The sequence below is a fragment of the Kogia breviceps genome, chromosome 1 (genome assembly GCF_026419965.1).
Source record: "Kogia breviceps isolate mKogBre1 chromosome 1, mKogBre1 haplotype 1, whole genome shotgun sequence".
Lineage (NCBI taxonomy): Eukaryota > Metazoa > Chordata > Mammalia > Artiodactyla > Physeteridae > Kogia > Kogia breviceps.
This window is the reverse complement of record NC_081310.1, coordinates 189,274,728-189,299,520: the sequence shown is the minus strand read 5'-3', so window position 1 is coordinate 189,299,520 and position 24,793 is coordinate 189,274,728. Positions and strand designations below refer to the sequence as shown.

General features: G+C 55.8%; 1 protein-coding gene across 21 annotated transcripts in view; it reads left to right on the top strand.

Moving 5' to 3' along the window:
• Positions 1–22,896, top strand: part of ARHGEF10L (Rho guanine nucleotide exchange factor 10 like) — a 168,767-nt gene extending 145,871 nt beyond the window's left edge. For 17 of the 21 annotated variants that reach the window (XM_067016341.1, XM_067016382.1, XM_067016396.1 and 14 more), the window contains 3 exons: positions 13,074–13,248; positions 20,434–20,556; positions 21,820–22,896. In XM_067016341.1, coding sequence (XP_066872442.1) covers positions 13,074–13,248; positions 20,434–20,556; positions 21,820–22,358 — 837 coding nt within the window. In that variant the 3' untranslated portion in view covers positions 22,359–22,896. Of the gene's footprint in view, positions 1–12,991; positions 13,249–15,140; positions 16,019–20,433; positions 20,557–21,819 lie in introns of those variants that run through there. The other 4 variants (XR_010837194.1, XM_067016415.1, XM_067016427.1 and 1 more) reach the window with 4 other exon arrangements.
• The last annotated feature ends 1,897 nt before the right edge of the window (positions 22,897–24,793 follow it).

The window sequence follows — 24,793 nt, the reverse complement described above, 5'->3', positions numbered from 1 at the left end:
TCCCACTCCACAGGGCTGTTGTGAGGGTTTATCGGGGCAGCTGTTTCTCATTGGGCCCCGGCGCCCCACCCTGGAGAAGCCTGTCTGGCCCCTCATCCGCGTGCACTGGGTCACAGCACCGGCACTGGGCCCTTCTCCTCCACAGCACTTGCCACGATTATCAGATTCGCCTGATCGAGGCCCTGTAGAGCAGGACCGTGCCTGGTGGGCTCCCACCGCATTCCTGGTGCCGAGACCAGGCTGATGTATAGTGGGTGCTCAGTGAAGTGTTGTGGAGAGAGAAGTTTCCATCAGGATCCGTCTGTGGTGGATCTAAGTGTGCAAGGGGCATGTGGCCAGGGCGGGCAGAAGAGCTGACCAGCTCCAGAGCTTGGTGCTGAGCGCGGAAGGTGCTTCCCCAAGTGCATGCTGTCAATAGTCCCGCCTTGTAGGTGTTCCAGCATGGACTGCCCCGACTGCTCCGCCCCCTGCCGCCACCCCGGCGCCTGGGTGCTGGCTTCTGATACCGGAACTCACGCTTTTTGTCCTTAAGCACGCCAGAGAAGAAACTGCTCTGGTTTCCTGGACACCAACAGACCCCAGGTTTCTCCCTGCCCGTCCCTACGTACATCCGCCCTCCCCAGCCTTAATTTTCACGTTTAGCGCCCAAACTTAGTTTGCATGTATTAGCTGTTGTAAATCTATCATAACAGTGTGACGTGGCATGAATAATGCATCACTGGGCTGTATTAGTTTTCTGTCTCCTATCTTATTTATGACACGAAACAGGTGGGAATTTGCAAAAGCGAAATCCAGGCGCAGGGATTCTTGGGTAATGGTATGCAAATTGGTGTGGGCGTGGAAAGATGCACCAAGTCCTCGGGTGTCCAGGGAGCCTCCAAGGCCCAGAGCCCTGGTGTTCAGGTCACCCAAGCTTGTGGATCAGGAGTCACGATACTCCATGGAGTCATCTCAGCTCAGCAGTTTTCTCTGAATTTTTTTCAGTGTGTGTGTCATTGTTATGTTGTCATCCTGTTTTTCTTTCTTTAATTAAAAGTTGGCAGGTGAAACTCGAGAACTCGATTTTCTAAAGGTTGTGGAGACTTCCCAGGAGGAAAGTAACAAGTTCCAAAGGAGTGCAAGTGTTTTCTAGTAGCGTGAAGAATTGAGGTTAGATGGTCAGAAGGACTTCCTTTCAGGAAGCTTATGAAGGATAGAATGTGGGGGGTGGATTTGGAGATCCCGTGGGGCTCCCTTCCCGACGGGGGGGCACCGATGGGTCAGAAGTGGTCCAGGGCCGTGGTTGCCGCCTCTGCTCTGGGGTCTGGAGGTTGTGGGGACATATCTCAAGGGACGTCCTGTGGGACTTGGGTGGCTAAGGGGCTGGGCTCCAGGCTTCCTCTCTCCTCACCAAGAAGAGCTCAGGGCTTTCTTGTCTCTGACGTTTGGTTTCCCCCCCGTCCTGGAAGATTTAGGTTGATGAAAGGATTTCACAGTTAAAGAAAAAATTGTTTGAAGCTGTTGGCTCAGAGAACAGGTTCTGTGAAACCGTGGAGGAGAAAAGGGAGACAGTAGAGGGAAGGCAGATGGGAGGGGACGTTGGAGAGAGAACAGACTGGGACTGGAGATGGAGCAGGGGCAGACGATGGCGCTGGGGGTGGGGTGTGGGGAGTGGGCAGTCCTCTGTCTTCTGAGCCTCTGTCCCCCAGCATCTCTGGCTGTCAGTCTGTCCACCCCTCCACCATGGTTGCTCTTCCCTCTGAGCCCTGCTGCAGGATTAGGGATGGGGACACCATAGGAGCAGTTGTCCAATTCCCTGGGATTTGGCAAAGACAGAGAGCCACGGACGGACTCACGGAATGCCAGGCCTTGGGCTGGGTCTCAATACAGTGGAGGCTGGGTGCGCCGGTGGGAGGGGTCACACCGGGAGAGGTTTAGGCCAGTGCCCGGTGCTTAGGGGGCACGTGGTGGTTATGTCATGGCCTTTGCAAGCCTGGCCGCTGGGCTGGGGGAGGGTCTGCCCGGTGGGAACCTCGAGACGCATTGCCGGCTGCCCCTACTGTGGTCTGAGCAGACTCGGCTGATGGTCAGTGTGGGCTCGGGAGCCAGGTTGGTGGGTTTCGACCCCCAGCTCCAACACCTATTGCCTCAGTTTCCCCACCTATAAAATGGGGATAATTACAGAACCTACCTCAGGACTAAGCAGCGTGATGTACATAAAACTCCCAGGGCTCTGCCTGGTGAGGAGTCAGCACGGCGGGCCAGTGTCAGCCGCTGTTTTATGGTGACTACAGGACCTGCTCAGGATCACAGGGACCCCCCCAGTAGGTGGTGGAGCCCAGATCTCAGGGTGCTTGTGACTCCAGTGCCTGTGCTCACGAGCGCACATGGGTGCGTGCACAGGAGAGAGAGGGACATAGGTCGAGTATAGTAATGTCATATAGGTCCTCGTCTGTGATCTGAGAGGGCTGACAGCACCCCGTTGGGACCTGAGGGCCTGGGTTAAGCCTGGAATCAATCCCCCCTCTCCGTTATCCCCTGGCCCCATCCCCAGCTCCCACCCGCTCTGGACAGTCACCCTGATCTCTCCCATGGCTGCCACAGCTCCCCGGCGTCTTGGGTGTGGATCTGCGCCTGGTCCGAGAGGTGGCCCTCCCAAGAGCCTTTCACTCGTGCCATGAGCAGGAGGGCAGGGAAGGCGCCTTGGCAGAGCCTGAGCTCACCTCTGCTGCTGAGTCCAAGGGGAATCTGGAATCCAGACCGTCACGAGGTGGGAGACCCCCCTCTGGGTAAGCAGGTGCCACAGGTGCTGAGCAGATGCCGTGTGAAGGGGTGGGGGCCATGGAGGGCTGGGTGGGTGCCTGGAATTGCACCACGCAGGCTCCCTCGGGCAGGGCCTGCATGTGTAATGCCAACTGCCCCTTGGAGCTAGAAAGCAAAGCTGAGCCACCACGGGGGTTCTTTCCAGAACAAAGCTCCCTCACACCTGACCCTGCTTCAGCCTGACTACCCAGGCTGCCTCTTCCCTGGCTCTTCCAGCCCCCAGCTCAGGGGTCGCACTGGCTGGGGCTCCAGTCCCTGTGCAGGTCCCTGGGCTCCAGCAGCGGCCCCCAGCTCCATGGATCTGCCTGCCTCTCTGGTGTGGGTGTGGTGAGGGGGTCACGGGGTTGACAGAGACCCCCCCCTCTCATGAGTTAATGCCTATCGAGACTCACCCAGAGGCTGGTCCGAGCTGTTTGCGAGTAGCGACCCGTATAACCTTCACAACAGTTTTATGCTGGTGGTCACCACATTACCACCCCTTTTAAAGTTGAGGAAACCGAGGCAGGAAGTGGTGGAACTGGGACCCAGACCCTGATGGTCTGGTCCTGAGCCCATGGCCTCAATACCTCTCGAAAGCAGGAGGCAGGTGACAAGATGACCTCAGGCCACAGTGATGTCACACTGAAGGTGAGCCAGGCAGCCGAGCTCGGCCCCACTACTTCCAGGACAGGCCACTCTCCTTCTGAGTCTCGGTTTCCTCATCTGACCGGAGGCTCAGCGGTCCCACCAAATCTCGGGGCCGGCGGGGGCTCCCAGGGTTGAGCTGAGCTGCGGTGAGCGCAGCCCAGATGCACACAGGTGCCAAGCTACACGTCCCCGGCTCTCCTGCTTGGGTCTTCACTGGGGTCCCTGTGGTGCTGGAAACGGCCGGGCACCAGGCAGACCCCGGTGCAGCCCGGCACCTGCTAGTCCAGAGCAAGGCTGGAGCAGACCCACAGCCAGGGTGCTCGGTGGCTCCAGGTGGCCGGCAGTCCGGCTCCCTCCTCAGGTGTCTGCACTGCGTCTGCTGGCTTGTATAATTGAAGAAAACAAAAGGAGATTAAATAGGACTAATGAGGAGAATACCTGTAGCTCACACTTTGAGATGTTTTTTAGCCAGACGCGCAGGTGGATGTCAGTTTGGTTTAGTTTTCTTTGGTTGGTTTGTTTGTTTTCTTTTCCACTGTAGTTTATTACAGGATATTGAAGTTTTGTTTTTAAAGACAAAACGTTGGTGCTGCCACAGCAGGACAACCGTCCCTGCAGTGGTGCTTTCTGTGGGCCTTGCTCTGGGTGTGGTGGGTGGCAAGGAGGGTCTGTGCCCACCTCCTTATGTGCCTAGCGATAAAGAAGCTTCAGTGCAGGAATTTTTAACTTGGTGGTGGGGGGCAAGAGTGGTTTACAGACTCTTTTGAGATGTTGGCAAAAACTATTGGTCATCTTTCTAGAAAAATGCACCAAACACACCAAAGTTTGCACAATCAATTCCAAAATGGGTTGTTGAAGACAAGTTTGGGACCGGCTATCACTCTTAGGGCAGAGACGTCGTCCTTCCCTCTGTCCCTTCTAGGTTCCCGGGGTGGCCCTGAGCCAGGAGAGCCCAGCACCCAATGAAGTCTCTTGCTAGACAAGAACGGCCTCGCCCCCACTTTACAGATGAGTAAACTGAGACCCAGAGGTGTTAACTGACTTGCTGGTAAGAGGTAGAGGTGGATGCCACATCTTAAGCCTCCCCACTGGCACACGATCCCCTGGCCTTGACCAGGTCCGATTCTGAAGGCAGAGTGTTAAGCTTTGGACGGAGCCCCACAAAGGCGTGTGTCCATGGCTCAGAGGTCAGATGGAGGCTTTGGAGTCCCATTAGGGTGACCAGCTGTCCCGTTTCACCCAGACTAGGAGCTGGACTTCCAGTGCTACAACTGGGGTCTCTCTGGGCAAACTGGGACGAGTGGGTCACTCTAAGCTGGAATCCTGGCTTTCCCCCCATTTTCCAAGCACAGTGACTTTGTGAACGGCGCTCAGCCTCTCAATTTGTTTTCTCAGCTATGAAATATTGGTAAGAAGAAGATAGATAAGGGAAGGGAGTTGTGTCCTAATTGTCTTTAAAAGACTGCCTCTGCCTGCCCAGTGCAGCGGCTTGGAGCATGACCTCCGGGTCTCAATCCTCAGCCTGTCCCCTGGCTGGCGGAGTGACCCCACACCGCTTTCTTGAAGCTTCGGCATCCTGCCTGTTAGGTGAGAATGGAAGGGTGGTGTCCTCATCCCAGGTTGCAGGGGTACTAAGCGGAGCCAGAGCTGGCGAGGTGCTGGTGAGTGCTCTGTGGATGGTCTCTGGGCCCACGACCGGGCCTCCCAGGCCAGCTCGTTGTGGTGACCGCGCAGCAAGTAGGAGGCAAGAGCCCCTTCGCGCCCACACCCTGCTGGGAAGCTTGGCATGAAGGTGTCGGGGGCAAGCCTGGAGCTTGGAGTCCGCAGGTCAGGCCCACACCCCAACTCTGCCCCGTCTGGTGGGTCACCTGGGCTCATCGTGTCCCCTTCTGGGCTCTTGCCCTCTTCTATCGTGAAGGCCTCTGGAAAGATGAAATACCAGGCGTGGCGTGGCCTGGCACACAGTAGGTGCCCAGCGAGCAGTAGCCTCCCGCCATTTCCTTGGCAGCCCCTGGCCGCCGAAGGCCCCAGCATCCCTAACCGGCTCCTTGGCGTTAACGCAGCTCTAATGACTTTGAGCGCTGAGCTGCTCAGGCCAGGAATTTATGGAAACCAGGCCCAGAAGCATCACCTGGAGGCACATAAATATTGTAGGACTGAGGCTGGGCTGTGTCAGCGCTGCTTGGGGTGGGATTACTCACCTGAGACCCTCTGAGCAGATGTCCACCGCAGGGCTGCGGCGAAGGGGACGGGGCTCCGTGGGTGGCTGCAGGACGCTGGCTTGACCCCCCTCCCCTGACTCGCTCCTGCCCACGGCCGCGTGCGTGGGGCGCTCACGGTGTGCTGGCCCCGTCCCACGAACCGCCCAGCACCCCGTAAGGCAGGTTCTCCTCGTATCTCCGTTGGCAGATGAGAGAGGAGACCCAGTGACCCTGCCAGAGATGAGCTGGGAGCCGGAAGTCAGGCCCAGGCCCTCCACTCCAGTGACCAACCTTTTTTTTAAAAAAAAAAATAACTTTACTCCCCTGACTCCCAGCTTTTTAATTTAAAATATTTCAAACTACAGGAGGTTGAAAGCATAGTACAATGAACGCACAAATTGTCTTCACCTAGTAAACCAACTGTTAACATTTTACCATAATTTTCTTCCCATGTTATACATATACACACACATCTTTTGGGACTAACTCACTTAAAAGCTAGTTACAGACAACACTGCCCTTCATACATAAATCCTCCAGCTGGGCCCCCTTATATAACCTCAGTAGCATTATCGTGCCCATCGGTCTACCAACCATAGACCCCTTGCCCCAGTTGTCTTCAAAATATAGCTACTCCCCATCGCCACCCCCGGCGTCTAGCTGGGAACACATGTTGCATTTGGTTGTCGTGTTTCTTTTGTCTCCTTTTAATCTAGAATAATTCCTCTCCTTTTTTTTTTTCTTTGATCTCCATGATAGTGACTTTTTAGAGATCCAAGCCAGTGTCTTCTCATAGGTCCCACCAGCTGGAATTGCCCCATTGTTTCCTCCTGCTGAGATTGGAGTATTTGGCCAGATTCGGTGTAGGAAGCCGTGCCCTCCTATTGCATCCCTGGGGAGGTGGGAAATGCAGGCTGGCCCCATCCTTCATCACTTGGTTAAGGTGGGGTCTGCCAGGTCTCCCCATCGTAAAGGTACCAGTTTCCCTTTGTAGTGACTGTGGGGGATTCTTGGAAAATGGAAGAATATCCTGTTCCTCAGTGAATTTTCACTACAAACGTTACTTAAAGAGGAGTTTCCTCCCCCCCCACTTAACCCTCCTCCTTTATTACTACTGCAAATTCATAGAGTATTTTTTTTTTTTTTTTTTTTTTTTTGTGATATGCGGGCCTCTCACTGCTGTGGCCTCTCCCGTTGCGGAGCACAGGCTCCGGACGCGCAGGCTCAGCGGCCATGGCTCACGGGCCCAGCCGCTCCGCGGCACGTGGGATCCTCCCGGACCGGGGCACGAACCCGCGTCCCCTGCATCGGCAGGCGGACTCTCAACCACTGCGCCACCAGGGAAGCCCCATAGAGTATTTTTAAAAGCCAGTGGTATCATTCAGGACCATTGTTATTACTTTTGATGCTCCAGTTGTCTCAGATTTGCACACCAGGAGCCCCTTTGTGCTGGGTCCTGGGTCCTGTGGACACTTCCTCATCATTCTTTGAGCACCTCCTTGCTTGTCTGCCTCTAGAGAAGCTCTAGGCTCATCTGGTAATTCCCCTGCCCCAATGAGCCATTTCTCCAGGGTTCCCTTTCGTGGGGAATGGTGTTTAGAAATCCAGAAGTGGTGTGCTCACTGCTGCCGGGGTGTCATTGCTTCCAGACACTTTCAGTGGACAGAGCCAGGAGAAAAGTCTCAAGTTCATACTGATACCTCTAATTCAAGTCCAAGGTCATAGAGCTCTACCCTCACTTCTCACTCTACACTTGACTCTTGCTGTTTACCCTGGCTCCCAATAATAACATCAGTGTCCTTCAGTCACACTGTGTAGTTTCAGAATCACTGTGCCTATTCCATGACCACCACCAAGCTTACTAAGTAAAGTTCAGGATTTTTTTTGTGGATCTTTTTGTCCTTAAACAAGGACCAAGGTTGTGTAGTCAGAGTGCTGAGTTCCCAGCCTACTTGAATGGATTCTTTTCTATGTGGGTGTGACCATGTTCCAATAAAACTAGATTCACCAAAATAGGCGGCAGGGTGGTGTAGCCTGAGGGCCACTGTGTGCACACCTCTTGTCCAGAATATCATCCTAACCGAGCAGCTCCTGGTGCAAGGTAAGCAGCCAGTAAATAGCCGTGCCTGGACCATAGGGGCCGAGTGGGCAGGAAGTATCAGGCCTTCTGGGGCCCAGAGGAGGGGCATGACTGGGCTGGTTGTGCAGGGGGACAGGGGGCCTTCTTGAGGGACAGGGGGTAGAGGCCTCTTAGATGGTACGGTGGTCCCCCCACTCCTGGGCCCCCCAGGCTGTCCAGGGATTAGAGGAGGGGTCCAGAGGTGAGAATGGGGAGCCATGGCCTGGAATTGGGGTGCCAGCTGGGCAGTGTTTCACCTGGTCCTGGTTGGGAGGAGAGGAGCGCTTGATAAACTGATAGCCTCCCTGGCTCTGGGCAAGCAAACACCCCATGTTTGGAAAACAAAATGAGATGCATGCTTGTCAGCTCCGAACCCCGTGGCAGCAAGGGCTGGGCCTCACTGCCACCTGCTCCCATCCAGGGGTGCTGTGCTCAGCTCCCTCCACCCTCCTGGGGGGCCCACAATGCCAGGGTGCCACCTACCCCTGCTCTGCGTGCCCAGGAAGCCCAGCCCCAGTGCCCCAGACCCGGCTTCCCCCAGCAGGCTCCTGGTGTGGGGAGGGGTCCTGTCAGCCCAGGAGTAACTGAGGAGTGAGGGGCGGAGCCTGGAGCTGCCCCTGTTCACACCTATCCCTGTCCTCACCCCCACTCGCCTTACCATTGGACTTGGCAGCTTTGCACAGGTCTTGGGCAAAGCCCTTTGGGCCTGGAGACAGACTTGTTATGCCTCTGGAGGAATGAGCCTGGATATCCACTGCTGACTTCTCTTTTAATTAGATTCTGACGGCAGCACGCCGGGCTGACTGGCTGCAGATTCAGGTGCAGCTTTGTGTGGGCCCAGGTCTGTCGGTTACAGCGCGGTTTGGCTTTTTCGGAGGCAGGAAATGCTTCGGACCTTCCTTCGGGAGCTGGGCAGGAGTCCCGCCGCACGTGTATGAGCATGCACACGTCTTCCTGTTGGTATCCATGTGTTTGTGCGTTCACGTGCGGGTACATGCGTGCCGCTTTGGGGAAAAGTCTGCAGACGAAGCACGTTGGGTGCCCCTTCCATCCTGCTAGCCCATCCGTGCAGCCACCTGCTCGTCGACGGCGGGCTTTGCGGGACTGCGGATCCGGCCGCAGGGTCTCAGCTGGGATGGGGGTTGGTGGTTCCTCGGCTGGACTCTCCCAGCAAGGCCCGCCTCGGGGGGGGGTGTCCTGTTGTAACCACGGGCTCGGCCTGGGTCTGCGCCTTTAGGAAAGCTGAATGCAGGCTGGTACAGGAAGATAACCACCTCTCGCCCCCGACAGCGGTTTCTTTCCTTGAAGGAGGGCTCCTCTCCGGAAAGGAGCTGCCGGCCAGTACTGCCGGGGCAGCGGGAAGTAGACTGCGGAGCAAATGGCCAGAGACTTGGACGTTCCCCCCGTTTCCCTGCACTGCACGGACTGAGCCCGGCTTTGTGGAGGCTGTGAGGGGGCCGGGCCACTCCCCACATCCCAGGGCTGTCTGGCTGAGCCTCCAGCGCCCGGGCTTTCACCGGGGCGAGGGAGGGGTGCCAAGGAAGGAGCAACAGAGACGTCCCCCCAGGAGGCCCTAGTCTGAGCCCCCAGGCTGAGGGAGGAAATTGCTCCCTGCCCTCTGAGTGTGCCTGGCCTGATGCGCGACTCCTTCCTCACCCCTGGAGCGTCCACTTTGATGGAGATGAGGCGCTCCTGCCCCAGACGGAGCTGCAGCTTCTGCTCGAGGGGCCCCCCATCAGGGGTGAGCTGCGCGCTGGGACCCTGCCTCCCAAGAGCAGCCCGGGGCCTTTCCTCTGGGACCCTGCACTTTCCTGTGCCCCCAGCCCGTCCATCAGGCCACCCACCCTGGGCCGCAGAGCTCAGCCAGCAGGGACTGGCTCAGAAAAAGCCATTTCATCAGCCGTCTCACAGCCTTGCCCTCCGTGGGGCCCCGTGTTATTATTTTTTTAAAATTTATTTATTTTTGGCTGTGTTGGGTCTTCGTTGCTGCGTGCGGGCTTTCTCTAGTTGCAGCGAGCGGGGGCTACTCTTCTTTGCACAGGCTTATTGCGGTGGCTTCTGTTGTTGCGGAGCGTGGGCTCTAGGCGTGCAGGCTTCAGTAGTTGTGGTTCGCGGGCTCAGTAGTTGTGGCTCGCGGGCTCTAGAGTGCAGGCTCAGTAGTTGTGGTGCACGGGCTTAGTGGCTCCGTGGCGTGTGGGATCTTCCCGGACCAGGGCTCGAACCCGTGTCCCCCGCACTGGCAGGCCGGTTCTTAACCACTGCGCCACCAGGGAAACCCGGGCTCCGTGTTCTGATCGGGAGTGAGCACTGAGTCCATTGGCTTGGCTCTCCCTTGGCTCCCCATGGAGACCCCCCCGCCCCAGCTTCTTTATCGCGGTGGGAAACCTCCAGTGATTTGAACCGGGCTGAGCCGGGGCTGAGCCGGTGCTGCTGTGGCAGCAGCAAAAGAAACCGAGTCCTGTTATTGCCGCTTCTCACTGGCTAAGCCCACGCGAGGCCCAGAATTCCAACTGCCGCACAGCCCTCAAACTGAACTTCTTTCAAAGGTAAACCTGAACTTGTCACTTACCAGGCTCAGCCCCCTCCCGTACTTGAATACAATCTAAATGCTTCGCCGTGGACTTCAGGGCTGCTGGGTGTGATCTGGCCCCTGACCTCCTCTCCCACCTCTGTCTTGCCACCATGCTCCCCAACACTGACCACCTTTCTGTTCCTCAAACACGGCAAGTTCATTCCTGCCCCAGGGCTCTTGCACTTACTGTACCCTTTGCCTGACATGCTCTCCCCTCCCCCATCCCACATCCCAGATCTGATTCCTTCACATTTTCATTGTCTCTGACAAATATTACCTCCTAGAGAGACTTTCTCTGGTCACCCAATCTTAGTGGCACCCAGTATTTTTCCCAGTATTTTTACTATTGGGAGTAATGTTTGTTTTAACTGTGTGGGCCCCTTGTTTATCTTGTTCATCACTATATTCCCATCACCTAGACCCACGCCAGGCATATCGTAGGGGCTCAAGAATATCTGTTGGATGAATGAGGCCATATTAGGAACTGGGTTTGTGCTAAGCTCTCCCTCACCCGGGAGTCCCTATAACTCTCATGACAAACTCCACCTACAAATGGGGAGACTGAGGCCCAGACCTGGGAAGTTATTGAGGAAATGAGGTTTAACAGCAGGCCTGATTCCACATTGATGTTCTGGCCAACACCTCCTGCTGTCCTGGGCTTCCACCCAAGATCTGCTCTTTATAGGAAAAAAAAAAAAAAAAAAAGGAAAATCAGACAACTGGAAAGGTGGAAAATCAGCAGGTACAGCCCTGGAATAATCCTCAGTGTACAGGTTTTACCCTCCTGCCCCTTCCCCTCCCCCAGTGTTGAATGTGGCCTTTTGCTTTTGTTTCTGTTTGCAGTTACTGCTATAACATTCACATTCTTCTACATTCATCACACAGTCTCTGTAGATATGACGTTGAATAGATGTAGGACAGTCCACCAGGTGGATGCACCAGAGTTACCTGACCGTCCCCAGTGCTTGGGCCTCTATCTAGCCTGGTACGCTGGGGTGGTCGATGTTTAAGTAACGACTCAATGTCATGGCTGGAATTCAAGCATCCATCCATTCGCTCCTTGACCAGATTTCACTGTGCGCTGGGCCCTATGCTGAACAGGGAGGATGTTGACAGGCCTGAGGCTCAGCGTCCATCCTTGGAGTTCATGGACCGGTGTGGGAGGCAGCCGAGCAGGGCCAGAGTGGAGTAGATGTCGTCAGGCTGGAATGTGCCAGGCAGAGGAAGTGGCCGGTGCGAGGGTGGCTGGAGTGGGCTTCATGGTTGAAGATGGTGAAAAGCTTTTCCCAGGAGGGCAGTGGGTGGTGCACGTTGCAGACAGGCCATCTCGAGGGCAGAGGCGTGGCCGCCTAGTGCACCCTGAGCATCCTCCAGGCCCGGGCTCTGGTTGGCCTGGAGCATAGGGAGCCTGCCAGGAAAGGTGGGAGTTGGGGCAGAGCTGAGGCCTGGAATGCCCAGCTAAGGAACTTAGACTTTCTCCGGCAGTAGATGGGAAGCCGGATGTTTATCTCCTCTCTTTGTAAGAGGTTTTTTTTTTTTTTTTTTTTAATTAATTAATTAATTTTTGGCTGTGTTGGGTCTCTGTTGCTACACATGGGCTTTCTCTAGTTGTGGTGAGCGGGGGCCACTCTTCGTTGCTGTGCGCAGGCTTCTCATTGTGATGGCTTCTCTTGTTGTGGAGCACGGGCTCTAGGCGCGCGGGTGTTAGTAGTTGTGGCACGCAGGCTCAGTAGTTGCGGCGCACGGGCTTAGTTGCTCCGTGGCATGTGGGATCTTCCTGGACCAGGGCTCGAACCCATGTCCCCTGCATTGGAAGGTGGATTCTTTTTTTTTTTTTTTTTTTTGCGGTAAGCGGGCCTCTCACTGCTGTGGCCTCTCCCGTTGCGGAGGACAGGCTCCGGACGCGCAGGCTCAGTGGCCACGGCTCACGGGCCCAGCCGCTCTGCGGCACGTGGGATCTTCCCGGACCGGGGCACGAACCCGCGTCCCCTGCATCGGCAGGCGGACTCTCAACCACTGCGCCACCAGGGAAGCCCAGAAGGCGGATTCTTAACCACTGTGTCACCAGGGAAGCTCTTTTTTATTAAAGATCAAAATTTTATTTAAAATTGTAAAAAAAAAAAAAAATCAAATAGCATATAATGGTTTATCTGGAAAGGCGCTTCCTACTCCCGGTCTCCAGTCCTGCTTCCTGGAAGAAAATACTTTCACCTGTTCTGTTTTTAATTCACCGGGCACTTTTCTTGTGACTCAACTGTGTGCTTCACTGTTTCTGGATTTATCAGTTTTTGGACATTATGTCTTGCCTCCCTGCAGTGAAGACGAGGGTTTGGCTCACACCACCCACCTGCTTTCCCTGATAGTTCTGTCCTGTTGGTGCCTTCAGAGCCTTAGATAATATACGTAAGCTGTCACTTCCTCTTCCGTAGACTTGCAGCTCTGTCTTTCCCTTGCGTCAGTGTCATGGTAGAGCCTGGTGTGCGCTTGTCTTCCCTTGCTCCACGTTCGGTGCTGTCACGTGGGTAGCTTGAGATGGGCCATGTTAGAAGTATTTACACCACGGGAATCAGCAGACACAACACACCAGGATTCGCCCCGCCGGTGGTTAAAATGTTTCCCGACACAGCACTGCCAGGCTTCTGAGGTTTCTTCCCTCTGACTTGGGTTCAGGCAGAGGCCGGGTTAGCCTGGCTCCCAGAGGCTTGGCTGGCCGACCCCGCCCAGCACTGACAGCCCTCCCTCTGCGCCGCAGCAAAGCTTCGAGGCGCACCAGGACGCGGCTGTGAGCGTGACACACATGGTGAAGGCGGGCAGCGGTGTCTGGATGGCCTTCTCCTCCGGCTCCTCCATCCGCCTCTTTCACACGGAGACGCTGGAGCATCTGCAGGAGATCAACATCGCCACCAGGACCACCTTCCTAATGCCAGGTGAGGCTGCTGCTGGGCCTCATGCCCTGCTGTCCTGGGGCTGTGAAGGGAGGGAGGGAGCCGACATTCGGGAAGCACCTTCCACCGCCAGGCCAGCCCATCTCATGAACCCTTGAGGCAGCCTTTGGTCAGCCTTGAGAACTGGGCCTCCCAGAGGGGAAGCAGTGGGTTCAGGATTTGAACCCAGGCCCGTCCCTCCAAAGCCCTTGGGGCTGTCACTGCAGCACAGCAGGCGGGGGCTCGTGGGAAGTCAGGCTCTGAGCTCAGGGGACTCCCCCAAGTCAGGCGGCCGCTAAAAAGCCACGCTGGGCAGGAAGCGAGGCTCATCTCTACCTGCCACTGCTCAGGTTGACCAAAAACCCAGTTCTGCCTCAGATCACCTTCAGAATAAGGCCAAGGGAAAGAGAGAAGGTCAACTAAGGGTCTCTTTCCTCAGAGGTTCTTAAAGAAAGGCAATTGTCCCCCTTAGTTTGCCATCAGGTTTGGGGCAAGGGGAGGGTGAAGACTTCGGACACCATCCCCTTGGGGCCCGTGCTTCCTCCTGCAGAGCTGTTTGTGAGACCCACGGAGAGGACTAAGATCTGAGCTCACCTAGCACCCCCGCTGCCACCCAGCCTCTGCCGAGGCCCCCGTAGAATCGGCTCCAGGCATCTCTCCTACTGTCTGCTGCCCCAGTCGCTGCCCAGATCCCTGTGGGCTGTGCTGGGAGCCAGGGCAGACACGTGCCCAGGGTCCGTCCCTACCCCCAGCGGGCTTTAGAGCAGCCCTCAGGGCTAGCAGGCCTTGGCCTGCCTTGCCCTGACCCGGGGCTGGTCTGGGAGGGTGTGGGGACTGTCCTGTTCAAGCTCAGCTGACTGGGCTGCGTGCCCCAGCTGGGGGCAGCTGGGGGCGCCGAAGGGCCCCAGGGCCAGGGAAACAGAGAGGCGTGGCAGGCTGAACCTGGAGCTGATTGTGGGAGGGGCTCGGCAGACGGGCCATGGCAGAGGCTGGAAGCGGCCAAGGGGGGGCGCGGGGGATGGTTACTAACTACAAGATCAACAACTATAGCAATAGTGCCTAGTAGCTGCCAGCCTGCCAGGAGCCCTACAGTGAGGTAGGTCTCAAGGGCTTTACGTACAGGATCTCACTGTCCCCATTTTACAGATGCAGAAACTGAGGTTTATTCAGCAGGGTAAAGTGGCCAGAGGCAGGACAGGGAGCCACATCAGGTCGGACTCAGTTCAGAGTCCCGCTGGGCGTAACAGGGGAAGAGATGTTTTCCGAGGTGGCCAGAGTCCCGGCTTGGCCACTGTCGGGTCTTGGCAGGTCTCTTTGCTTCCCGGAGCCTCTGGTCCCTCTGTGGGATGGAAAGTGGTTCCTGGCTCAGGATACTTGGCGTCAGGCATGGGAAAACGCCTTGCCTAGGTCTGGGGCATCCAGGAGGAGAATAAACGGCTTCCTAACCTGCTCCTGGGGTCTGGCGTAGGGGCTTGGGGGGACCTATGTTACGGGTCCTTCCTCGCTCCCTCCCTCGCTCCCTCCCTTCCTTTTTCCAAGCTTTAGTTTCATTGTCTTTCGTAGTATTTATATATGAGGTAGATCTATTTTAACTACAGTAAAAGTTTCTCAGTATCACAGAAATATTTCCACATTTATGCTGATAGCTAAATTATTTCAAGCCAGTGGAACAATGGAAGACATAGATAATCTTACGGCGTTTGCATCTTCTCAGTCTATCTGTGGGGCTGGTGGAGAGTAGAGAAAGAATCAAGTTTACCAGGCAGTCAGAGGCAGGCTTTGTGGACAGGCCCGCTGCAGGCAGAAAACCAGCAGGCTCCCCCCTGCACAACTCTGACCCCACTGTGGGTTTAAAATGCATTTTCACGCCCACTGTCTTGACTTGTTCTTCACAGTTACCCTTAAAGAAGAAAGGACACTCGCTTTCAGGAGCAGGTAAACGGAGGCCCAGGAGGTTAAATAACTGGCCTCGGGTCACTCCTCTGAGGGGCCAGAGCCAGGACCTGAGTCAAACTCTCTCACGGACTAAGTGGGCGGCCTCCCCCTTCCCGGGCCTCCGTTTCCCCACCTGCACAGCGAGGGCCGGAGATCTGAGTGGGAGCTCTTAGGGCAGAGCAGAGCCCGCAGTTACACAGGCCCTGCTGGAATCCCGGCTCATGCCGCCTTCCAGCTCTGTGACGGGAGCAAGTGGAGAGCCTCTCCCACCTTCCGTCCCCGCCTCTCAGGGCAGGTGTGCGCCTTACCTGAGGTGGTGAGGACAGCGCCCCATGGCCCCCGGCTCTGGTGTGTGATGGTGTCGTCCACCGTCATTATCTTCGTGGCAGTCCCTGCCCCTCATTGCACTGGTCCCCTTCGGCCGTGCATCTCCCCCCAACCCTCTATTCGGGGCCCCTCCCACCACATCGGCACCTGTCCGCTTGCCCGACCTCCCGGAGCTGGGCCCTGGACACGCAGAGTGGAGGCTGAGCTTCCTGCGTTCAGCGCTTCCCGGAGGTCCCGAGGAGTTACTGTCCTGGGCCTCCTTCCCCCAGGCCTGACCTTTCCTGACACCGGGGAGCCCGGGCCCCTGCTGGCCGGGACGCCGCGAGCCCAAGAGGAGCCAGCCCTGGGTGGAGGGGGGCATCAAATCCACCCTACACTGTGCCCTGGCAGAAGAACAGAGCAGGATTCTTGAATTCTTTATTAGAGATATTTTAAAAAGGCTTTAAGGTATTTTTTCTTCCCCCATATCACCAAATGAACTAATTGTGTAATTACTAATAAATCTGTTCCTCCTCTAAGTGCGGATATTTTTAAGGGCATGTTAAAAATTCATCACGCTTCCTTCCCCCGACCCCTTTCCTCCGCTCGCGTCCCCAACTGGTATTAATGCATTTTTGAACCTAAACTCCCTCCTCCTCTTAACTAGACAGGTCATTAATAAAATGTTCTCTGAGAGCCTGAGCTTTTAAAAGTTGTATATCTCCAGATAGATGGCTTGGGTGAGTTGAACACTGCTGCATTAAGTCTCAGTGATAAAATATTTATCCACCATTAGACTTTTCTTTTTTCCTTTCGTACTGTTTGTGAAGTGCCTCGCTCTTTTCCTCGAGGCAGAGTGGGAGGAGGAAGGGCCTCGGAACGAGGTCTGCAGATGAAGTCATTTCTCCGTTCCGGCATCTCTTTTGGTTTCTCGCTGCCTTCCTTTCACTTGCCAGGTTTCTGCTGTCCCATGGGGGCCGAGGGGAGGCAGGGGCATCAGGAAATGGTCTCCTGCTGGTCCTGAGGCCCCAGGGGCCCTGGAAAAGGAGGGGAGGCCTGTGAGATGAAACATTTGCCACTGTTCCCGCTCTTGGCTTTTATTATTTTTGTGGGTTTCTGGCTCTGATGAGCTGATCTCAAGAGACTAGGTCCTTTTAATAATCACAAATATTGTGCTAATAGCCTCCATTTTTTGATTATATATTATGGGCCAAGAGCTGTGCTCAACTGTGTGTATACATTATACTATGTGTATAGATATATATATTTATATACATACTCCCTATGTATATATCCATATATAATATTGCTAATAATCATAAAATTGAGCAAGGGACATTTGTAATACTCATTGAACAACGAGAGACAGTGGCTTGTTGATTCACGTAGCTGGTAAGTGACAGCAACACCTGTGTCCTTACTCACTTCTCTGCTTTCATTCATTCATTCTCTCATTCACTCATTTACTCACAGGTCCCTTTTAAAAATATTTATCGAGGTACAGTTGATTTACAACGTAAGTTTCCTGTGTACAACATAGTGATTCACAATTTTTAAAGGTTATACTCCATTTATAGTTGCTGTGACATATTGGCTATATTCCGTGTGTTGTACAATATATCCTTGTAGTATATTTATTGTATATCTGGTAGTTAGCACCTTCTAATCCCCTACCTCTGTCCTGCCCCTCCCCGGGTCCCGCTCCCTACTGGAAACCACTAGTTTGTTCTCTAGATCTGAACTCACAGGTCCCTTTCGAGTGTCTACCATGAACCAGGGTATTCGGCCAGGAGCTGGGGAATCAACTTTGAGACCCAGATAAGCTGCTGCCCTCAGGAAGCTTACATTTGGGAAGGCAAACAGTAAATGAGCAAAGGGAGAAATAGAGGAATTACAGACCTTGAGCAGAACCAAGAAGAGAAGACAGGTGGTGACGTGAGAGGGCTCGCAGCCCGAGCCTCCTGCACTTTCTGATTTCACGTGGGCTGGGAGCACCCACGGTTGGACTGTCCTCTGAGGCTGTCCTAGTAGTTGGGAGCCTACGCTCTCTGAGTTGATGAGGACGTGGGGAAGAGTCCCAGCGCCCCCAAACCCAGATACTGTTTGTGAAATAGCCCCTGACAAACTGGCTTTTTTCCCACTGTGGTTTCCATTTCCACATTGAATCAACACTACGAATAAGACTCGCTGAGTTTGCATCACGTCGCCAGACTCGTATATCCCACTGCCTGCTGACAGTTCCACTTGGGTATCTAATGTGCATCTCAAAGGACAGCCAGTATTGAACTTGGACTTCTACCCCAAGCCTGCTCCTCCTTGGTCTCGGTCCACAGCACTGCCATGCACCCAGCTGCTTGAGACACAAAGCTCTGAGCTGTCCTTGATTCCTCTCCCCTCCCCCCTCCCCTTCAGTCTGTCAGCAGGTCTGTCTCTAACCTGTTGGTTTCTCACCATCTCCCTGCCACCGCCGTGTCTCGGATGCCACCATCGCTGCCTTGCTGGTCTCCTTGCTTCCCCCATCACCCCAGTCCTCCGTCTCATTGCAGCTAAAATGCTCCTCTAAAATCCGGGTGCATCACTCCTCTGCTTAGACCTGCCAGCGGCTCCTCATCACTCTCAGAATGAAAAGTCAAAGCCCTAGCCCTGGCCCATCCACTCTTCTGACCCTCCCCCCGTCGCCTCGCAGGGCCCTCATCCCTGAGCTGCACTGGCTCGGTCCTCCACAGACTGTGAGCTCATCTTGTCACAGGGCCTTTGCACGTGCCGCCTCCAGGGCTTTTGCTTGGGTCTTGGCGTGGCTGCCGCCTCCTTGTCATTGGATGCAGCCTCTCCATCCCCCCAGGAAGCAGAGTAAGGCACAAAACCCCGGCATTCTCCCAACCGCCCTCTGCCTCACTGCCCCGTTTCACTCCTCTGCCTAGTAGCTATATTCCTTGTTTCTGCTTTCTTTTCCTCTTTCTCGTCCCAGGGCTGCATTAATACGGTAGCTACCATTAAAATTAAAGTTAAAAGAAATGACAAACTCAGCCCCTCAGTCCCACTAGCCACATTTCAAGTGTCAGTAGCCATATGTGGCTAATGGTGACCGAATTGGACAGTGTGGTAGAGAACCTTTTCATTATTGTAGAAAGTTCTAGAATGTTTGCTCCTTAGGAGCAGAACTTTGTGTGTGTGGTTCCCCCTGTGCCTCCAGCACCGAGTGCAGCGTCCTGCACACAGTAGGTCCTGGGGATGTGCTGGGGTGCCGAGTGAATGGATGGGTGACAGTATAGACCAGTGTGTTAGGAAATGCTGTGTGAACCCCAAGATAGTAACCTTCCTTCTGGGGTGACCATGGAGCCACACCATTCTGCTCTGAGTCTCTGCTCTGCAGAGGAAGCCCATACACCTACAGGTATGGAACTCAAGTAATTTGCTCAAGAGTGGAGAGGCAGTGAAAGCATCCGGCTGTAAGAAGCGGCAGACCTGAGCTCTGCTCCTCCCCTCTCCCCACCCCTCACTCATCAGCTGGGTGACCTCTTTGGACCTTAATATCCTTGTCTGGAAAATGGGCACAGCATCCGGGTCTTGCATACCTCCCATCAGTTGCAAGGCTTATGTCAGGCTAGGGCAGGTATGCGAAGTGCTTTGGAAACTGCAAAGCAGTATTTCTCAAAGTGTGGTCCCGGGCCCAGCAGCATCGGTGTCACCTGGGAACTTGCTGGAAATGCAGTTTTGGGGCTCACCTCTGGGGTTGGCCCCTCAGTTATCAGCCCTCCTGGTGGTGCCGATGCATGCCCAGCTTGAGAGCCCCCTGTTCTAAGCATCACTTCACGTCATGGCATGACTTTGAATTTGAGGAGAGAATAATCTTGTCCTTGGGCAGAAGAATTCAGGCCAGAAGTGAGACGGCCCTTTGGAGGGGCGGGAGTGGGTTCCCAGCCCCTCCCTCACGCCCATTCCCGTTGACCGGAATTGTTAGCAACGGAACAGCAGCGAGGACGGCCGGCGGCCCCTACCTGTGAGTGCCACGTACCAGCCACTGGATTATGTGATTTACAAGCATGGGCTCATTTACTCCTCAGGACAAGGCTTTGAAATAGCATCATTGTCGCCTTTTGCAAGTGAGGGAACCATGCCACAGACAGGTTTTGTTTCTGGCCCCGGGACATGGAGCCAGGAAGTAGCAGAGCCGGGGTTTGACCCCAGCGCCTGGCCCCGCAGCCGTGCTCACAGCCACCGTGGCTGTGCTCCCTCCCTGTGAAGAGGAGAGGGACCCGCCCTCCCCGCTCTTGCTGTTCTCACTCAAAGGAAGACGCAGCCCCGGGGAGGGCCGGGTAAGAGCTAATCTCACTGGCATCCGAAACATGCTAGTTCCTGGCGCTGAGGGCCCGTTTCACTGTTGGGCCTGGGGACTGCAGGGTGCACGGCCCTCGCCAGAGGAAGGGCCCATGTGGGCAAGATGTTAAGCCCGGGCTGGAAGCCAAGGGGCTGCAACAGACTGCCAACTCACCTGGACCCCTCCCCATGCATCCCGTCTGCACCATCTGCTTCACCCTCAAACCCCCACTTTCCCAGGCCTCCCTTCACTCCCCAGCTGGCCAGCTGTGTCCCTGGCATGGGCGGCCCTTAGCGCACACCTTGTGCCAGATGAGCCAGCCATGCTCACGTGGGCCGGTACCGTGGCCTTCCCTCATAGCATCCTCAAGGCAGCCCTGCTTTACCTAGGAGGAAACTGAGGCTGCGTCGCGGCGGGGGGGGGCACTCAGCTGGGGGACCCAGGGGCCAGACCCCAGCCAGGTTAGCCTCCCAAACCCCATATCTTAATCACAACCCTGTCCAGCTTCTTGCTTATCGCAGGAGAGGAGCCCAGACTGTGCCATTTTCTCACCTGCAGTGGCCCCCATCCCCTGCCCCCACCCCCCGCCCAAGAGGATGTACTGCTCATGCTGGCTTCTCCCTCTGCAGGCCAGAAGCACCTGTGTGTCACCAGCCTCCTCATCTGCCAGGGTCTGCTCTGGGTGGGCACGGACCAGGGTGTCATCGTCCTGCTGCCTGTACCTCGGCTGGAAGGCATCCCTAAGATCACAGGTGAGGCTCTGGGAGCCAGTCCTGCAGGGCCGGGGGGGGTCAGCTGCCTATGGCCAGGGAAGGGTGGGTCTTGTGGCCAGATGTTTGCGCTCTCTTCTGATATGGGGGTGGGGGTCCATTCTCTAACGTCCTCTGTCATCACAGGTGGCACTGTGGCTCAGTGGAATTAAATCACCTCGGCCTTGCAGTCTCCTGAGTCTTCTCTCTGAGTCTCAATTACCTAATCTAGCAACGGGCACAGTAGACATATCGGCCAGATGGTTTGGGGATTGGCTGAGACACCTGACTAATGGTAGAGGATCTGCTGGGCCCCTTCTGCCCCCTCCCCGCAGCAGCTTCAGAGTGTCCAGGCTCCAGTGGTAGAAATAACTGAGGGCTCCTGGGGCTGGGGGTCCATGCGCAGCTGTGCTTGCATGGATTAGAGGGAGGGCTGCCCTGACTGTGCCACTGGGGTCCAGGATCAGGGAAGACCCCAGAGCGCCGGGCCCCTCTCTGCCTCTGCCCTGAGGGTGATGACGAAGCGGCCTCTTTCAGCTGCTGCCGGAGGGCAGGGCTGAGGGCTCTGGGAGGGAGAAGCCCTGAGGGAGACCAGCCCCAGGTGGACCTCGAACCTCTCTGCCAAAGAAGGCTCTCTTCCTAAATTGTAAGATTTCCCATCTTCATGATTTCATCACATAGGTCAATATGTTCATCCCAGGCTTGGTCCTGGGGTTGCAGGGGTGCATTGGGCAGAGACCCTGCCCCCAAATGCTGAGAGTCTGGTAGGGGCGGCTTGTAGCCAGGGTAGCAGGTGCTATGATGGCAGGTGTCCTGGAATCTGCAGGGCATAGACAGGAGTGATCATTTCTTCATGGCTGAAGGCAAGCAGGGTGCCCTGTGGAGGAGCTGAGCTGGGCTTCAAGACTGAGCTGTAGAGTTAGGTGGACGGGAAAGGCTCTCTAGGCAACGGTTTGGGCAAAAGCGCAGAGATGTGAGGATGGCTCAGGCAGGGAGCTGCAGATGCTTTCACACCGAGGTTCCCCATGTGGTTTATAAAGTCACTCGTGTTCCCCTGCTCCAGTTCTCCAAAGAAAGTAGCCCCGGAGCATGGAGAGCCCTCCCCCAGACACATGGCCTTCTGGGAAGATAACAATGTAGATTGCAGTAACCAAAAAAAAAAAAAAAAAAAAAACCCAAAACAAAACCCAGAAATTCTCCAAGAGACCTGTTGGGTCTTTAAAACTCTGGGCCTTTGGTCCCCCTCTCTCTGCCCTCTTCCTGCAGGGAAAGGCATGGTTTCGCTCAACGGTCACTGTGGGCCTGTGGCCTTTTTGGCCGTGGCCACCAGCATCTTGGCCCCCGATATCCTGCGGAGTGACCAGGAGGAGGCCGAGGGGCCTCAAGCCGAGGAGGACAAGCCGGACAGTCAGGCTCACGAGCCAGCACCCGTGCCCGCGAGCCACGTGGGCCGAGAGCTGACTCGCAAGAAGGGCATCCTTTTGCAGTACCGCCTGCGCTCCACCGCCCACCTCCCGGGCCCGCTGCTCTCTGTGCGGGAGCCGGAGCCCATGGACGGCTCAGCCCTGGAGCACAGTGAGGAGGACGGCTCCATCTACGAGATGGCTGACGACCCCGACGTCTGGGTGCGCAGCCGGCCCTGTGCCCGTGACGCCCACCGCAAGGAGATCTGCTCGGTGGCCATCGTCTCTGGAGGGCAGGGCTACCGCAACTTTGGCAGCGCCCCAGGCGGCAGCGGGAAACCAGCCCCGTGTGGGGAGACAGACAGCTCCCTCCTCATCTGGCAGGTGCCCTTGACACTATAGCCCCCACCCAGGCCGCGCAGCTGCAGGCCTGGCCGCAGCCAAGCCAGGCTCTCGGCCTGCTGCGGACCCTCCCAGCGGTCCAGGGTCCCCAGGGAGCACTGGGTGGCAGCACCTTCCAGGGACCTGCATGGCGCCATGCGGACGGGCCTTGAACTCTGGTAACTACCTGAGGGGGGCAGAGGAAAACCTCTTCCTTTTTAAGAAAAAAAAAAAAAAATTTCAGAGTGTTTAGGGGAGTGGTTTGGGTTTGGGGAGAGGGAGGACACCTCTGGAGAAGATGGCCTTCTTTTTAAAAGCAAAAAACACAAAACCTCACAATTGCCTGGCAAGCCCAGTGCCTCTTGTCCAGGCCCGAGCGGGGCTCAGGGGCGGCCACGCACCCTTCCTGGAAGGGTGCGTGTGTGTGAGTGTATGAGAGTGTGTGAGCTGGTGTGTGAATATATATAAATACGTATATATGGTGTATATTATATGTGTATAAAGTCTGTACATATTGGAGCTCTGGGAGATGCTGGAATAAAAGGCAAGAATAACGTCAGTACTTGGATTGAGGGTTGTTCTTTTGTTTCGTTGTTTCGAGATGTGATGGGGGAAGAGACAGAGCAGCTGTCACTGGATAGGGGTGGTTCTGGAACCAGCAGGAAGGATCCAGGCCAGGCACCGCGAGAACAGGCCCTAGAACTGTGCTGTCTGGTGCAGCCGCCATTGGTCACATGTAGCTGTTTAATTTTTTAATTAATTAAAATGAAATAAAATCACAGATTCCGTTGTTCGGTTCCGTTCGCCACGTTTCTAGTGTGGCTCAAGGTGCCCAGGTGGTGAGTGCCGGCCGTATTGGACAGCACAGGTACGACTGTTTCCATCACCCCAGAAAGTTCTCTTCTGCTCGGGGAGGGGCTCTTGGGAGTTTCATTTCTGAAAGTTTTTGGAAGGGAAGGCTGGGCCCCAGCTCTGGCATGGTGTGGAGGCACAGGCCTTGGCATCCATCTGGCAGACCTGGGAGGAAGAGAAACTGAAGGGCTTCACTGTGTGGAGGGTGAGGGTCTGGGGCTGTTGCTATGGGCAACAGAGCCACAAGGGAGGGGGCTGAGGTCCCTGGGTCTGAGGGAGGATGGAGTGAGTTCCAGGGGCTGGAAACAGAGCCTAGGCTGTGGGGCGGCATTAGCAGGTGGGGACCTGGCTCAATCTCCATCCTTAAGTTTCTAGAGCTGCCTATAGGAAAAACACCAAACCCAAACCCACCACCCAGAAGGGAAGTGTTCTCTCCATCTTCCCACCCATCCATCCACCTCTCTGTCATCTGTCGGCGTGTCTGTTCGCTCACCACCTGCCCACCCACCTGTCCTCCCTTCCACACATAATAGGGGCCACCCTGGGATACAGGGAGGAGGGAAGCCGAGGCAAGAGGCAAACCTCGAAATGAGACCCGGCCTCACGGCTCGATGCGATTCCACGGGAAGCTCCGCGAACCCAGGGGAAGAGCCGCCGAGGAGGGGACATTTCAGCCGTGTCCCGACTGCCTGATGGGATCTCGTGCACTGGAGGAGTCGCTTCCTTGTTCACTCCTTTCACACGCCCCTTGAGCCCCGCTGTACTCAGGCACCATGCTGGTTGCTGCGGCCACGGAGGTGAGCAAGGCCACGGCCATCCCTGTCCCTGGTCCGCAGGAAGTGCATGCTTAGCGGGTAGGGCAGGCGTGAGCCAGTGGGCGAGGGCTCGGGGAGGTCAAGGGTGCTGCAGGGGAGGGGAAAGGCCTTGTGGAGGGCAAAGCCTGTGCAGAGGTTGGCTTATTCCTGGGGGCGGGCGGGGGGGTGCGGTGAGTGTTCCAGCATGGTTGCCCAGGAGGAGGAGGGGGAAGCTGTGTCTGGAGGAAGCCTGGCCCTGGACACTGACCAACTACATCCACTCCAGATGAACCCATCTTCTCTGGGCCTCAGTTTCCCATTTTGTATCGAAGGGAGGCTCGTTACCTCCAATGAGAGAGGAGGGTCCTTGCTAAGTACAAATGCGATAAAGAACACGTCTTCATTTTCATTGCTCGAGTTAATTACTGAGTGCACTGTCTGGGTCGGGATCCCCGGGGGAGCTGGACGGGACTTTTCCTGGGACGGCGACTGGTAGGTAGAGGCCGCTCTGGACAACGGACAAGCCTGAAGTCTAGGATCCGGGGGGCCTGCAGTCACGTCCAGCTCTGCCACAGCCCCACCATGTGTCTTCCAGGGCGTCCCTTCACCTCCAGGCCTCGGTTTCCTCGCCTCTAACATGGGGACGATGATGCCTTGAAGAATTACCGAGGACAAGTGTTAACAGATCCATGGAAAGCACCAGAACGGTCCTCCAGCGGCAGCTCTGTGATGATTGCTTATGTCGTCATAGCCTGCCTTGTTCCAAACCATTTGAGGCAGGCTGTTCATATTAAGAAGTTCCCCCGCTTA